This window comes from Misgurnus anguillicaudatus, chromosome 15, assembly GCF_027580225.2.
Source record: "Misgurnus anguillicaudatus chromosome 15, ASM2758022v2, whole genome shotgun sequence".
NCBI lineage: Eukaryota > Metazoa > Chordata > Actinopteri > Cypriniformes > Cobitidae > Misgurnus > Misgurnus anguillicaudatus.
The window spans coordinates 13,630,805-13,648,122 of record NC_073351.2 but is presented as its reverse complement, the minus strand read 5'-3'; the positions used below and the strand labels follow the sequence as shown (position 1 = coordinate 13,648,122).

General features: G+C 37.5%; 1 protein-coding gene across 3 annotated transcripts in view; it reads right to left on the bottom strand.

Moving 5' to 3' along the window:
• Nucleotides 1–1,071: 1,071 nt before the first annotated feature.
• ppp1r37 (protein phosphatase 1, regulatory subunit 37) overlaps nucleotides 1,072–17,318 on the bottom strand; it is a 56,755-nt gene continuing 40,508 nt past the window's right edge. For 2 of the 3 annotated variants that reach the window (XM_073853433.1, XM_073853435.1), the window contains 9 exons: nucleotides 13,833–13,952; nucleotides 13,588–13,738; nucleotides 10,646–10,801; nucleotides 10,395–10,507; nucleotides 6,341–6,482; nucleotides 6,040–6,206; nucleotides 4,487–5,878; nucleotides 3,640–3,742; nucleotides 1,072–2,793 (listed from right to left, as the gene is read on the bottom strand). In XM_073853433.1, the coding sequence (XP_073709534.1) occupies nucleotides 3,653–3,742; nucleotides 4,487–5,878; nucleotides 6,040–6,206; nucleotides 6,341–6,482; nucleotides 10,395–10,507; nucleotides 10,646–10,801; nucleotides 13,588–13,738; nucleotides 13,833–13,952 (2,331 nt within the window). In that variant the 3' untranslated portion in view covers nucleotides 1,072–2,793; nucleotides 3,640–3,652. Of the gene's footprint in view, nucleotides 2,794–3,639; nucleotides 3,743–4,480; nucleotides 5,879–6,039; nucleotides 6,207–6,340; nucleotides 6,483–10,394; nucleotides 10,508–10,645; nucleotides 10,802–13,587; nucleotides 13,739–13,832; nucleotides 13,953–17,318 lie in introns of all 3 variants that reach the window. The other variant, XM_073853434.1, reaches the window with a different exon arrangement.

Sequence of the window (17,318 nt, the reverse complement as noted above, 5' to 3'; positions counted from 1 at the left end):
ACAGGTGGCGTTTGGCAGCATTTGGGTGATTCTCGCGAAATTGGACTTATTATGTGTCATAAACCATTTAGATAAAAATGTAAATGCAAAGTAAGAGTATCAAAATAAGAAGCATCAGTTATAAACATCTCTTCACGTACTATTTTGCACATGATTTCAAATGACATCATACAAACCAATTTTTTTTCCACATTTAAGGGGAACATTTTCATTACCGCTACATGTCCATGACTGGATTTGGGTTCTTTGACATGGAAATATTTATAATTAAAAAATCTAAAAAATAAAAAGCTTCAGGGCATGTTATACTATAAACATTTACAGTAAAGAAACATGTGGGATTTGGTGATCGTTGGTAAATGTAGAGACAATAATAAGGAATATAAATGTGTCCAAGACCAATTTTCTCATCCTCCGCAAAAATTTTCAATCATTGTTTAAGCCCTCAATTTTCAAAAAAATTTATTGGAAGGGATATAATTGACTGTGACACTCAAAATGTCTAGCAGGTAAGCAGGTCTTATTTATTCTCTCCAGATAAAGGTTGAAATTTTGTTTGTCATAGTACCTAGACAACTTTTTAGTTCTCATTACCGAAACATGAGTTTGTAAATGCATATATTTAATGTCATATCATGTTGCGGTAATGATAATTTTTGATAATGATAATCTATAAAATGTAAATGATTCTATAGGAAATATTTTTTAAATCCTCTAAAAAAAAATGGTTATAGTAAGTTCAGACATTAATCTTATATGTGCAAAAAAATTGGCTTCTTAAAAAATCTGATGCTGGACACCTTCTAAGGATTTCGTGAGAATCACCATTTGCATCTGAGCTCTTCATGTGTACACTTCCATATACAAAAATATAAAAAACCTGCAAATGTTAAGAAAAAAAATTCACATCAAAAGATGTTTTAAAGCTAACTTCATCCTAAAATTATGCCTAAATTATTGTTCTTAAAAACGCTTGCCACACATTTTTTTGTCATTACATGCATTTATTTGAGAGGGAAAAAGCCATACACATCTCTTTGTGTTTACCAGTACACTTTGATTAATTTAACAGGTAATTTTAAAAATTACTAAAAATAAAGCATTACAAACATTGGGTTGGGGGCAGCGCAAAACTGTTGATTTTTAGGTTAAAGACAATCTGAATCTAGAGGCAAAGCTTCTCTGAAGTTCAATGAAGCCTGGCAGACATTACATCTCTCCTCAAAGTCAAGAGTCAACATCAACCAGACGTTACAGAGAAAGAAACCAAAAACAGCACCAGTCACAGACCCGGAAATGGTGTTCACTACTTTATTTATCCCAGGCCAGGCCTTCCTTGATGTCACAACCCTTATGTTCGTCCTAGAATCACTTATTAATCTTTTGCTGGTGGCTCAGTCCTTCTCTCGAGGTAAAGTTTAGTCTGTAGTGTCCCCAGCGGCAGTAGCTTCAAACAACATTAGTGTTTTCTTCATCAAGTCTCGTGGTCCAGCACTCCTACTGCCATATTGTAAAGAGCAGCCACAGGCCTCAGAGCTTTCACCCCCAAACACACTCTTGATTTACATTATATACTCTCCCCAGAGCTCCAGACCCATTTATATAAATCAACAGAGCCCCGATCCTTCCCCAAAACTCCCATCAATCAAAATAAGAAAAATTTAAACTTAATATTTGCTCTTTATAGAATCTGAAAATATACACCAACGGGACAAAACCCACAAAACAGCTTTAAAAAAAGACGCAAAACACAAAAAGGGGGAAAGAAATAAATCACTTATAGATGTGACGCTTCTAAAATAAATACAAACGGATTGAGCAAAGCAGCCAGAAGAAAGAGCATTAAAGGCCAAAGTGTCATGTGTTGTGTTTTGAAATGAGTATGTAAAGTGACAGAGGGGTTACCAATGGAAGACAGAATGAGTCTTTGTATTTGAATATATGTGCGTGAGCGAGAGACAGAGTTGTACATTTCATTCTGTGTAGACCTATCGTGCTTATTTCTTCACCAGATGATATTTTTTATCACAAAGTCAATCGCCCGGATCAGATGATTCACTAGAGATCAACAAACATCCAGCAAAGCAGATGTCAGTCGTTTCGACTTTCAGATATTCACGCAGGGTTCAAATGTTTTATAGGCTTTAGAAGTGCTGGCTCATGGAGGGAACCTGAAGAGATCAGAGAGTGGGTGCCTGTATTTTGACAGATCAAAGTTTCACCCACTGCTCAAATACAAAGATTCCTGAGCAGGACAAACAAAAGAAAAGCGGATGTGTAAAAGTCTTTTCTTCATGATACACAAGTCATCTTTACCACACTTCACATAAGATTCTTGGCTACCCAAGATCTGAAAACCAAATCCAATGGTCCAGCATTATGAACAAGTCAGTCTAACGTATTACAACCTCCGGTCCACTTGGGGGCAGCAGTGAGTGATGTGGCGTAGTCAACAGGGTAACATGGCGGTAGAGAAGAAAATGAACGGTTAGCGTGCTTTGCTCTGCTTGTGTCTTTGGTAACAGTATTTTTTTAGAACATCACCTCTGACTGAACATAGTGATGGGGAAAAAGACGACTTATTGACGTCGTTACATAAATGCTTTTTTGACACAGATGACATTTTAATTTGAGGGAGGACGAGTTCAGTGTGTTGTAATGAGCAGACAAAGTCTTGGAAAATGACAATGACAAGATAGAAAAGACAGAAAAAAAACGCGACCCGAGGAATTTGAGCGAACGCCAGGTTGCAACAACAAACAAATCCGTCGGTTTTCGCTGCATTTCTGGACCCTGAAAAGAGACAAAAAGGGTTATTAAAATGAAATTCGTAAAAAAACGAATCACAAAAAGTACTTGAAGGTACATTGTGTAACTTTTAGAAGGATCTCTTGACAGAAATGCAATATAATATACATAACTATAACTATATTATTAATTGTGTATAAGTTGGTGTAAAAACTTTCTTATTAACTATTTTCCCACCATTTACGAGTTATCTCGTCAATTAAGAGAAAACGTTTGCATGAAAAAACATGTTCCTCTTACCCAATTTATAAAAAACCTGAAGTAAAAAAAGTATTAATTAATTTTACACTCCGTGTACGTTTTGACAATCTGATCGCTAATAAAAATAATAATAAAAAAACCACAAAAATGTACATTTTGTATTTTTGAAGAAAATTTAACAGTTTATAAACAGAGAAAAAATAAAGATAGGATAAATAAAGTTTTTTTATATTTTGTTTGTTTGTTTGAAAGCAGAGGGTCTGTTCTTTCATTTGAAATATTTGTATGTTTATATATTTTTAGATGAAAATTTTCCTCGAAGGAATTTTGTGAAACTTTTGTGAAAGTAAAGAAAATGCTGGCGGGCAACTTCTCAAAATAAAGGCTTGCGGGAAATTAGTTAACTCGGAATGTTACGTTTTTATCTACATACACTGCGCCGCCATGTTTCTACTGTATTCCTAAAATTAAAAATGAATAAACTGCTTTACAGGGCTTGTTTCAATCACTGTGTTGTCACAAACGACAACATGTTTGTCGCGTGGAGTGGTTGCAAAACACAATCTCACCACTAGATGCTTCTAAAAATCTACACAGTGGACCTTTAATTTGTTTAAAAAAAGCTTTTACCCTTGATACAGTATTAAGGTGCATCTCTGCTGGTTTCTAGACTGGCATCTAGAAGCAGCTCCTCCAAATCTTGCCCACAGCTCAGCTCCGCTGTCACGCTCACTAACAAATAAGAAAAAAAAAACATGACAGAATTATTTAACAGACAGCATACCATACTCTACATGATTTTGTTGTGTTTCCACTACTCTTTAAATTGTGCAAATGGAAATTGCGAATTGAAAATGCACCTAATGGAAACATGGCAATTTCGCAATAACTTTTACACTCGGTGAGGTGGTTTATCACGCAATTCAAACAAGGAATATATCGCAAAACTGCAACAGAATTTTTTTTGCATTTACGTGCATAAAAGTCACATGATCATTCTTTAAATATGGCCCAGTATATTTCATTGGAGGACAAGACAAAAGCGATGTTTTCGACGTCACAAGAACCGACAAGCGGATGACATCAAAATACAGCGAAAGCGATTCAGGAGTCGATTGATCAGTTTCGAGTCGCTCTCGCTGTATTTCTATGTCATCCACATGCAGTCTGTGTAGTTGAACACACGTCACTATGCTTTTGGGAATGACGTGTCGACATTTAGAAAACAACGCTAAAGTTTTGCGCAAATCTTTAATGGAAATGCAGCTATTGTTAATCAGATTGAACCGTGTACAACAATGCACAAGTCTGACAGCTAGACGTCTTTTGGTAAAAAAAATTCTAAACAGACTTCTGTTTGCTTGATGTAAATACGTCACGAGAACAATATAAATATATTTCCGAAGAAACGTGTATAACAATGTGAAACCACACATCGCACCTGATATTTCCACTGTTGATGCAAACAACAACTCACGTGCTCCATAATGCAGCTGGCTGGTTTGAGTCCCTCTGGTTCGAGCAGGTGAAAGGCAAATTCTGGTTTGAGCCCATTGGGCAGTGTTGCCCATGCGTTCACAGTGGGAAGTTCCTCTGCTGTGGAGCTCTCGTCAGGAGACCCCTTTGACTCTACTTGTGTAACACAACCCCCCTGGGATTGTCCTGAAACGGATGGCTCTATTTGAGAAGGACTTGATTCCTGAACGTGACAGTCGCTGCTTGTTTCCTGATCCTCCTGCTCAGCACGAGAACATGCGGTTTGGTCCTGCTCATTGGTATTTTGTGTCTCTTGCGATTTTTGTGCCTCTGTGCTTATTGTTAATTGCTCTACGTGAGACTGATCGACAAGGACTAAGTCTGTTTGACCTTCTAATGGAGGTTGCTCTGATCGGTTAGCTTGAGGTTCCTGTGAGGATCCTAAAACTGAAGCTTGAACCTTGTCAGAACAAATCAGTTCTTTTACATTTTCCTGCTTGTCCACCGCAAGTGAAGGCGTTGACATCTTGTCGTTGCAAGCGAGAGACTCTGCAATTGTCGTGTTGAGCTCAGACTCGGTCAGTTGTGAGTTGACTTCATCTGGCTGAATCTGTGAAGGCAGATTTTCAGAGCCATGAACTTTCTCTGGTGTCAAATTGAGGCCAGCAGGAGAATCTGTTGATTTCTGTTCAGGCGGCTTTAAAGGTGCTGTTGTATCTATCTGTTTGGGTGTTGCAGATATTTGGTTCTCTGCTGCCCTCTCCTGGTTACCTGTAGGCGACGCAGTGATCTGTTGCTGTACTGGAGGGCTCTCCACTCGTGTTACCATAAATATCTTGTGTCCTCGGCCTGGGCTGGACACAGAGAAGACCCGCCCGGGAGATGATGGGGTACCGGGTGCCACAGTGGCTTCGGTCATCGCAATCCCCGATTTGACAGCTGGAGACGCAGGGGCTGGGGGTGTAGGGGGTATTACCGTACAGGTATATGAAGCCATGGGCGAGGCTGGGATCGGTATTGGAGATGTGGCCTGTGCAGAAACAACAGTCTCTTCGGCGACGTCCTCATCCTCGGTGTCCGAGTCGGAGTCGTCCTGCACTACTGGTTTTTGATCTTCAACCTCCTGCTTCTCAGGTGTCGTCTCATCACTTTCTTTCTTTGATGCCTCTCCCTGACCGTCAACGACTGCATTCTCGTCCGTTTCGGCAAAAGTAGGTATTTCCTCGTCTTCGACTTCTTGAGCCTGGTCCTCTGTGGCGATTTCTGCCATAGAGACTGACAGCCTCATCTTCTGTTCGGTCTCCTCTTTCTCTTTGGCCAAGATGAAGTTTCTCTTGCAGCCATTCTGAATGTCTGCCAGCAGGGCGCGCTGTGTCTCTATAAAGCTCTTCACCTGTGAGAAAAGTGAAAAGAGAGGCACAGAAATTATGTGAAAAGAAATGCTAGTGGCTCATAACAAGGTTTGTGCTGCGTCAACACCTATTTAAAGTGTATAAAAATATATATCAGGAAAGTAATACATACATTTATTTTACTCCTATCTAATCAACCTACCGTTTCTTTCTTGGGTTCCCGGTCCAGGTCGAGTCGAAGCAGAGATGTGTTTACTTTAAAGGCAAGGGAGAGAGCCATGAGGCCTCCCGTCTTGATTTCGTTCTCCCGCAGGTCAAGCCGAAGGAGCCGTGGACTCTCCGCGATAAACTCCGCTATAGCAACCGCTCCTGTTTTACATACACACACAGAGCAAATCACTACATGCTAACACACATTAAACAAGCCAAACTTTACATATACAACCATGTTAGACTTGGTTAATGTTTTAATCACATTAACTTTACTCTTATGTTGACCTTACCTTCACAGGACAGTTTGGTGGAGGCCAGGCCAAGTCTCAGGATGGAGCGGTTTCCGATCAGACCGTCTTTGAGTTTGTGCACTCCTTCCGTTCCCACAGCGTTATGTCCCAAGTTCAGTGTCTCCAGACTCTGAGTGTACGGCTACAGCAATGAATGAAAACAGATGGATCAGTAAAAACAAAGTGTTAGGAATGTGCTAAACTACGCACAGAAACTAAATGAAATGAAATGAATAGTAAATATAAAAAAAACTCTAAATTTCACCTTGCACAAAAAAAGCTCAACTAAGAATCAAACCTGATTCGTTCTTGCTGAGGCTACCCAGTGGCTTACAGTGCTACCCAGAGTCACTGTGTTGTTTAAAACACAATTTAAAACAAAACAAATGTATATCTGCAACTTCAAATCTCATCTCTTGACGAAATATCATATGACAACTAGTCATGAGATGATGGCCTATGATGGATGTATCTGCTTTTTGGAGCATTTTCGGTCCTATATATGCACATAGATTGATGGATATATAAAAAAATCATGTTCAGCTGACAAATAAGTCATATACATTTGAGATAGCATGAGGGTTACTATGTACGACGTGCATGACGTTTTCCAGGTGAAATCTCAGGACGCTTGACTGCTTCCGCTGATTGTTTAGTGCTATGATGTTCAGAGACGTTACTTACAAAAACATCCAAAACAGCCAAACCTAATTTTGTTGATGCTTGTTTCCTGTATATAGATGAAAAGTATATAGATGAAAGTATCTTTTTAAAAACGGGAGCGAAGCATAGCACTTTTAGCCACCACTACTGTGTGCTGCAGTATAACAGTGTTATAGACTAACTAGAAAGCAAGTAATCTGTATACTGTATCTGCGTTACCACCACTCTATTATTCATCTGTCCTTGACAGAATTGCATTTTTTATTCTTCTGAATTTTGTATAATAATCATCTATAGACGGTTTCAGCAGTAACAACATAAACAAGCGGCTGTCGTGGTCCGCACGTAACTTCCGGTAAACTCCGCTAAGAAAAAATAACAACAAAGTTCTTAAAAACGTAGTTTATTTATATAACAAGCAAAAAACAACACATAGATTACCTAGGAAACCAAAACATTTGTTATTTTCGATGAGGTTTTTGTTATTTGTTCAAGAGATCAGTTTTAGTGCTGCCTCACGATTAGTCGCGACTAATCGCTTGCAGAATAAAAGTTTTTGTTTACATAACGTATGTGTGTGTACAGTGTATAATAATTATGTCTATATAAATACACACGCATAAATGTATAATTTTAAGAAAAAATATATTTATATAATAAATATTTATATCTATATATAATATAAATTATATAAAAATATAAACGTGTATATATGCATGCAAATGTTTCTTAATTATATACATGCGTGCGTGTTTGTGTGTATTTATACATAATTATTATACACAGTACACACACATATATTATGTAAACAAAAACTTTTATTCTGCAAACAATTAGTCGCGACTAATCGTGAGGCAGCAATAATCAGTTTAGCAACTAGTCAGACCATAAAAAAAACGAAACCAGAAGTAAAGTTTTGATCCAGACGTGTATCGCGTCAGCGCACGTGCGTCCAATGAAACCGTCTATACAAGCCAAAATAACATTTGTGGTTATACAAGCTGAACAGTGGTATGTTAAAACAGTAAAAAAATTAGCATATATCAAGAAGAAAAATAAGTTTGGATGAAAATAAAACACACAAAAAAAACCATAACATAATACTGCCGTATTTTCCAGACTATAAGTCGCTCCGCAGTATAAGTCGCATCAATCAAAAATGCATCATAAAGATGAAAAAAACGTATAAGTTAAAACTTATTAATATAAGTCGCAATGGACTACACATTACATTTACTTAGAAAATTATTTCACAAAATCCAAGCTGAAGAACAGACATTAAATCTGGAAAGGCAAGTTATTCAACTAAACAATAGCACATAGAACAGCAGGCTGAATTGGTGTCCGTACGTTAACGTAATACAAACAGTTATTTACACGATACACAATAGCATACCGAACATACCTGGGAGGCTAAATAGGCTAAATAAACAGAACAAGCCAAAGAGCATCAAGTTCACAGGCTCGTCAATCCACGTCACTGAATTAATTGAAATACATAAATACAAGAGCAGCATATAGCAGACTCTCACGACTGTAGACGGTAATGTTGTCTCTTGGTTCATATATGTCAAAATTAATTTACACTGACTTACAAGTCGTGCCTGACTATAACACACAGCACCAGCCAAACTATGAAAACAAAGTGTGACTTATAGTCCAGAATATACCGTATATACACAGGGGTCGTAAGATAAATGAATAACACAAGGAATAAACCACTAAACAAAAGGAAAATAAATAAATACAGATTCCTAAAATGGATAGCGGTTCAGGGCTTTGCCATAGTTTATAGTCCTTTTAGCTTTGGTTTTCTTTACACCCTCCAGTGTTAAACTGACAGAACTCAAATTTAAATGTGCAAACTTTGGTATATTTCTAACCATCGATCAGCATTTGTGGATATGCAATTTACTTAAAATAGAACTGTTAAAACCCCAAACTTTGAACGTCACATTTAAGCTAGTCTTCATACTGAAGGTCTGGGAACCATGGCCACTTTGAATTCGTTTTTTGGTTAACTATTCCTTTAAAGCCACAATATATACACAATATTCAGTAATAAAATATCCAAAAGCCCTTGCACAATATAATATACTTCATGCAGTAACATTATCCTAAAAGTTTTCCCATTTTCATTCGTCCATTGTCATGGACCTTATATGCGCAATATCCTTGGTTTCCGTTGTATAAACAATAGCAACAGAAGTAGACAAATGTGGCACGCAGCTAGCTAATTCATTACAATATCACAAAATAATGTGATCAAATATACATGTAATCATAATCTCATCTGTGAACATGACTAGCAAATTCCATATATCTCTAGATGGTGAAAACAAACTCGTTACACTCTCCTTCATAACGTCATTAAGCTTCGTCTAAACGCAAAAAGCAAAAAGCGCAAGGTGCTCAGCGAGCATAACATTCGGTGCCCATAGAAAATCATTAAAAAAAGGCGCCTGCAACTGCCATAAACACTTTTGGTGTGATCGGCCCCTTAGGGTTGTGTCTGCCAGACAACAATCCAATACATAACTTAGCGCTATACAGACACTGTGCACTATCCTTCCAACAGGGCAAATTCATCAACACAATAGGCTAAACATGCTCTTACAAACTAACAGAGATCCAAAGTAAACAAATGCCAAGCAACTACGCTAAATAACCACACGGCCATCCTGACGGCCAATTATAAACTTGTATTTGCATGTGTATTTGGATATGGTTTAACATTACGAGTACAATAGTCCTGCTGTAAAGTGTGTGGAATGGACGCGCACACAGACAGTTTGCTATGATATGCCATAGTGGTTCCTAAGACCTGCAAGGCTGTGAAAACCTACCTTACTATCACACACCATCCTCAGTTGATGCTACTGTAGGACAAATGCTAACACGTGGGTGTCCAATCAGTGGCTGGCACACATAAACAGTACTGCAGTGGTCGTGCATCTCGATCTTTATAATGCCCGTTTCAATCTCTTCGTAACAAGCTACATTTATCCTTTAGATCGATATTTGTTTTCTTATCTCTTAAAACCTCACTGACCAATAGAGAGTTAGCTTTAAGGCCATGTGTCCAGAACCATAATTCAAACAAACCTATAACTGCTGATTGTTAAATCCAGGTTAATGTCTCATAATCTTAGAAGATTTGGAGCATCAACTTTGATTTCAATGTTTGACATGATCTTACTCAGTCAATATAAAAGATACCAAGGTTATATTTTCACAAAATGTCTTTACATTATGTAGGATGATTTCAGTAAATCAGAAATAAATAACTTTAGCCGGGTTTTCACAGGCATATTCACATAATATCAGTGTATGACTTGTGCATAAAGGCTTTAGTTGAATGGACAAGAGTGAATCAAGTGTGTGCATTTACCAAAGCGGCGGCCAAGTAGCCCATGCCATTGTGTGTTAGCTGGTTGTTCCAGAGCACCAGAGTGACCAGACCCTTTCTCTGCTCTTTGAGACCTTCACACACATACGCCAACCCTACACAGCATACGCACACATACACAAATCAGCAAAATTTGACAGGAAAGAGAAATAATGTGAAACAAATTTCTAAAGGACAGAAAAACAACACTGAATTCTACCAAAGAGATGCTGAGCAATATAAAAAGATCGAACCTGAGTCTAATATGTGATTGTTTCTCAGGTCCAGAATCTGGATGTTGTAGTTGAACTTCAGCAGGTTCCCCAATTGGGCTGAATCTTGGAGGCCATTGAGTTTGTTATCAGCCAGATACAACTCTTTGAGGTTCATGTTCATCTTCAGCGCTGTGGCTATACACACAAAATAAAGTTATCATTTAACTGACACGTTCACATTGCATAAAGTCCATAAAATTGAAGACAAGAGATTTAAAATAGCCTGTGTTTCCAACTTCACAAACATCACACCAACACAGCTGAACGCGTGGATCTGTAGTTTAATGTTATAGATATTATGTATGGACACCACATAGACATGAAACGATTGCAGCACAGCTGGGTAAGTGCTGTAACCTGTTAACTTGAGCGTTTAAAGATTAGTGCTGCAAATGCGCAGTTCACGTTTGCATTGTGTGAAACCGAACTTAGCAGTTATGTGTCTGAAACTGCCAAATGTAGCATATATTAACATACATATCTATGGTCCGAGGTGGTACAACGATTGGGGGCGGGGACTTTTTCGCATATTTATATGTATGATCCCAGCTGTGCAATAGAGGGTATGCTATGCACGTGACGACACCTTGGGCGAAAGTGCCTGCGGTTACGCCCACTGAGTGGCAAAAGACAGAGCAGCAGAATTTGAGTACAGTGTAAAGTCAGCGGAAACACAGGGATAACGTGTCTAAATGGGAAAAAGCTGTTGTGCGATTGACTGTACTAACAGATTAACAAGAATTCGGAGCTGGTGTTTTACAGACTGCCAAAAACCACTGAAAGGAGAAATAAATTGATCGTTCATGCCAACGTCCACAGACCAAAGGTGGGTTGACAAGTTGCTAGGGTCACTATCAAACAGAGGTTTTACTTTCTACTTGAAAAAATATCTTTTAAGTATTTGTATTTTATCCGTGTTTTTCTTTGGAAAACATACATTTCAAAGCATATTATCATAATTTTTACTCTATTACATTTCATAAATACAAGTTTTTGTTTTACATTTAATATTTAAGTACATTAACATACTTTTACATCAGGCCAACATGAGAGCCAGGGAATCCCTGTCAGAAATGTAGCCCAGAGAGGGCGGTGGTCAGCGGGGCAAGTGAACACTGACGTCCGCTCATGCTTTGGTTCTCATACGTACCGAATCTCACTAAGCAAACGTTCAAACAGGCGCTATCTTTACTAATCGACTGTAGATTTAAATATAATACATATACATTCTCGACTGAACTAATCTTAAAACTACACTTTGTGACCAAGAAATTGTAATATTTAAAAACGGCTAATCCGTCCATTGAGTTAATATGAGATTCAAAGCAGCCGAAAGTGTTACCTGTCATTCTGGCCGCCCTCAAATCCATGGCGGAAGTAGTAGTTCTCAAACAAAGAGGCTTTTAAAATTACTCCGTTGTTGTTTTCTAGTTTTCGTTTTTCAAACGTGTGCCGTTGAACTGTTGTATAAAAGCAATATCACTCTGTATAAAAGCAATATCGCTCTCGGAGTCGTGTGAGGCCTACGGCCTCGTGCCTCTGGCCTAATCACAGCCGTGATGATATAGAGCTATATCACACTCCTACTCGAGCGATATTGCTTAAATACACAGTATGATTCTATGCATAGTGCATAGATGCTATGTAGTGAAGTCAAATTTTCCAGTGCAAACACCATAATAAAGCACAGATGTAACTAAGTTTTTTGTCCACCTCTGCTATCAAGTCCAACTAAATTCAATTTAAGCTGATAATAGTCAGTTTTACTGGCATTTTCGCAGCGGCCGCTATGAAAACCAGCCATTTTGTTGAACGTTTGCCACTCGACGGGGCGAGTTCCGGCATGGTCACGTGGAAAAGGGACGTCAATGCATACCCACTATTGAGTAGAGGCGGAGACTAATTTGCATATTCATCGATCCATGTAGCCTACTAAATGAGGCAAGGTTTTAGAGTTACATACAAGCTGTTTTTTACTGTGACATGTAAAACTTTTTATATGCTATATTATGATAAAATTCTTGACTACAGTGACACTTTAATCTCATGTTAGTATTTAATGAAATATACTTTTATCTCATCTTCATTTCCATTACTTCTGAAAATTTTTATTGAGCTTGTTTCATTGCATTTTAAAAACACAATCTTGGCCAAAACAAGATCTTATAAAGCACCGTACATTAGTTTTGATGTTTGTGGCATATGATGCCTGAAAATGTTCCCTTGAACAGGAAGCTCACTAGAGATTTATTTTGTAAGGAATAATTGATGACGGGCTATTGAATTACTCTAAAATAATGCACATAATGCAATTATACACTTTGCTCTGGTGGTTATTTTAAGACGTTTGACAAGTTAGGTGTGCAGTTTACAAAAAATGTATCAACACCCATGGAACACTGCAAAAAATGACTTTCCCACTTAGCATTCCTGTCTTGTTTTCAGTAGAAATATCCAAAAATTCTCAAATCAAGATGTACCCTCCTGATGAGCAAAATGACCCAAGAAAACAATACTAGTTTTCAGACAAAAAATATACAATTTAAGTGAATTTGTGCCCAAAACAAGCAAAAATAACTGCCAATGGGGTGAGAAAATTTTACTTGAATTAAGTGTTTAAGAAAAAAGAAATCTTATTTCACAATTTTTTTCTCACCCCATTGGCAGATAACCTTGCTTGTTTCAAGGACAATTCCACCCAAATTGTATATTATCTGTCCCAAAACTAGACTTACTTACCTAGGTCATCTTGCTCATCAAGAAAAAGCATCTTAATTTTTAGAATTTTTAGATATTTCTACTGAAAACAAGACAAAAATACTAAGTGAGAAAGTCATTTTTTGCAGTGAACATTTCTCAACCAATTAGAATAAAGCATTCAACAGGCCCGTGGTATCAAAAAATAATATGCACTCTCTTACCCAGTAGCATAAGTGGTCGTCCTGAGAGGCCGGTGTTTTCAAGGTGCAAAACAGTCAGACTGCCGCTAATCCGCAAAGCTCTGGCTACGAACGGAGATGAATGGTCCAGCAGTGGGGTGTTACGGGCATCCAGGTACTGGAGAGAACTCGTCTACATGCACAGATACATATCAGTTGTGGCTAAATGAAACACGGGAAACAATTGTGAAGGGTGATCAATGTGTAAACAAATCCTAAATCCACACCTTCCTCATCATGTGGGCGGCGGCCTGCCAACCGCGAGTGCCGATGTGCTTGTTGAAGGAGATGTTGAGATGAGTGGCAGATTCATAGTACTCAATCATATCGAACAAAGCTGATGCTCCCTGAAACATAAACATATAAAAGTTTAAAGTCCTTCACAATAAAGCATGATTTAGTTGTGAGTTTCTTGTTTATAACAGATATAAAGGGCTATGAAATGAAAGTCAGAAAACATACGGCGACAATCTGAGTTTCCATTCCATTAATGATAACTTCTGAATTCTTACTCTTCCCTGGTTGAAACCCCATACTGTTTCCCATCTGACACGGCTGAGAATTACAGTACGTGTTTGTGCATGTGCCCGTGTGCATCTCAGGAGAAAGCATGGGTCTGTTTCCAATAGCTTTACACCAGAGATTTACTACATCAGCGTGAGTCACAACCTGTTCACACAGTGACCCAAGACAAGCCGAAACAAAACACTCTAAATATTGTGTTTATGACGAGAGAGAGAGAGAGAGAGAGAGAGAGAGAGAGAGAGAGACTTTTAAGAGTCCTTTTAATAAAAATTGGGTTATAAATAAATTCAAACAGCAGATTACAATTTCAACAATATACGTTTTCATACATTTAGTAAAACCAGTCTTATAATCTCACCAATTGAACACCAAGTTTCCATTTTCATTCACAATCACCAGTGCCTCTCTAACACCCCATCTCCATTCAAAAAAGGCAATATTGTCAGTATATCGATAATATGAATACTCAATAATCATTCGTGTTTTTACCAAGGACTTAAACATAGCTACCATATCAACATCCTGTCCTGCTTTTTTGCACTGATGGGATTTCAAAATGGCGCGCACAAGAGAGGCACCACCGAGCGCTCACAACAATAAATGAAGCAGTTTTAAATGAAAATAAAAATGTAAATGTTGCGGCCATTGTTGATTTGTGGCGCACACAAACAAATCAATGTATGGAAAACACTGCCAGGAGCAGAAGCCGCCATTACGCGAGAGGAATGTAAACAGCGTAATCGATGACGTCGACGCGTCGTTGCAGCACTATACAGTAGACATAAGCAAACAACACAAATGACACTTGACAATGTTTGCATTTACTGACATAATTAATTATAATAAAATAGTTTTCGCAAATGTAGCAACATTTACTTATTGAAGTACTTTTAAGTTTCTTGAATATTTGTAGTTTATAGACCATTTAATCTGACACACGCACGTTGTTGCGGTTAGGTGCCTAAACTGAAGTGAACTTCTGGTCTGTATTTATTTATTGGTCTGGCTAGTGGCTGAATGGATTTCTGAAACAAATACCTTGTCGAAAATAAAATGTTTTGGTTCGCTATAGAACGAGGGGAGACGACGAACTTGGATCACAACTGTGCAGAGAGGTTTGGCAGCCAGGCAAGAAATCAAGGACCTGTAGCTACCATTGTATACAGTTCATTCATTTCACACAGTAACATTAGCCCAGTGTAACAGTTAAGAGTAGATATATGAATGAAGGTCATTTAATTTAGTGATGCGCGGGTCAGGTTTTTTTCCAACCCGCGGTTCCCGCTTTTATGAAATTATTGGCCCGCCCCAACCCGCCCCGCATCACTGTATCTATTTTTACAACCCGCCCCGCCCGCACCCGCGAACATTAAATAGACGCATTGTAATGTAAATGAAAACAGGTTTTATTTCACCATATGAAACCAGCATGGTCATATTAATAACAATATATAAACATGTACAAAGCATCGTTTGTAATTATCTCTATAGAAGACCTATAAATATACCTCTAGGTCTAACAAATTACAGTAGCATATTTTAAAACAGAAAAAGGCTAAACAAATTCTCTTTCAGATTTTTTTAGTCCTACAGTTTACAGCCTACGCTACATAACCACTGAACATTTATTTAACACACGGAAATGTTTATTTGGCGTTTTTACGTTCACTGTGCAAAAAAAGAATTGCATCCACTGTACCGGGATTTAATCTATTTCGCCTAGCCTCGAGCACCCGACCAGCAGAGCTGAATGTGCGCTCGCTTGATGCGCTTGTGGCTGGGATACAAAGAATCATTTTTGATACTTTGGCAAGCACGGGAAAGGCGGTTGACTGCGACTGCCAGAAGCTTAGAATGTCCTCTCCGTCCCAGAAGAACTGACGCTCAATGTAGCGCTGAACCTCGTCTTTCTCAGCAACTTCTTCACTTCCATCCTCCCATTCACTAAACTCATCTCTTTTTCTTTTGACTCTCTCGGCGTCGTCAACTAAAAAGTAAAATATAACAATATTTAATATTTTACACATAGGTCTACCCATACGGCAATTTTTTTTATAATATATACAAAAAATGGCCAAAAAATAATATTTGCTAAAATATATATTTTCACTGATATAATTTTTGACCAATTTTTGTATAGGCTATTTTAAAACATATTTTAAAGTAAATATATTTTAATATATTTAGCACCTCATATATTAATCCAAGGAAAATATTCACGTCGCATTGGAAGAAAAACTTTGTTACGAACCTCTAAACATAACCATTTTAAAATTAAATGTAGCCTATTTTAAACTTCAAAAATAATTAACTTGTATGAATCATATATATAATATATATTTAGGCAAAAAATACAATTTTGTAATATGGGATGTAAAATTACAAATGTATATTGAAATACATTTTGAAATATAATTTAATACATGAAGGTTAAAACTAAATATAATTCCAAATTCAAAAATATATTCAATTGAGCATTACATTCTACAAAATGTATTTAGTATATATTTAAAATATATATATATTAGGGATGCACCGATAGGATTTTTTTGGGCCGATACCGATACCGATTTAAACAGACAACTTCTGGCCGATACCGATGCCGATACCGATATTAAACACTTTACAACACTATACAGTTGTTCTATTAGCTAGTTTATTTCTGCATCAAATTATTTTTACTGAACATGGATAGTATCTAATTAACATTCAACTGACCAACATAATAAGAGGCACAAATTAAGCTAAAACAAATATAATAAGACAACATGACAACCTTCAAAGGTGGTTTTTGCTATTCAGCATTTCTTTTATTAACAACATTAAAAATTTATTTTTACATATAATGGATTTCTTTAATAAACATAAATAATGCCAGTGCTATTTCTTTAAACAGAGTATAAATATTGCTACTTCAAAAAAAGTTGGACTTCTTGTGCAGTCTGTTTCTTTTATTGTCCAAGACATTTGAGCCAGCTCAACAAAGGTTTTCTGTCTGTGCTTAAGTATAGTGCACACTAGGGCTGGACCAGAATGTTCGAATATTCGTTCCGTTTTGATTTTCAGTTTTGAGATTCGAATATATATATATTTTACAGCGTTAATGCAGAGCTTTTGCCAAGCAGGAAGTGCGCTTCACGCTCCAGCTCTATAGGTGGCGCAGAGAGATCAACATCCATAGCCAACAG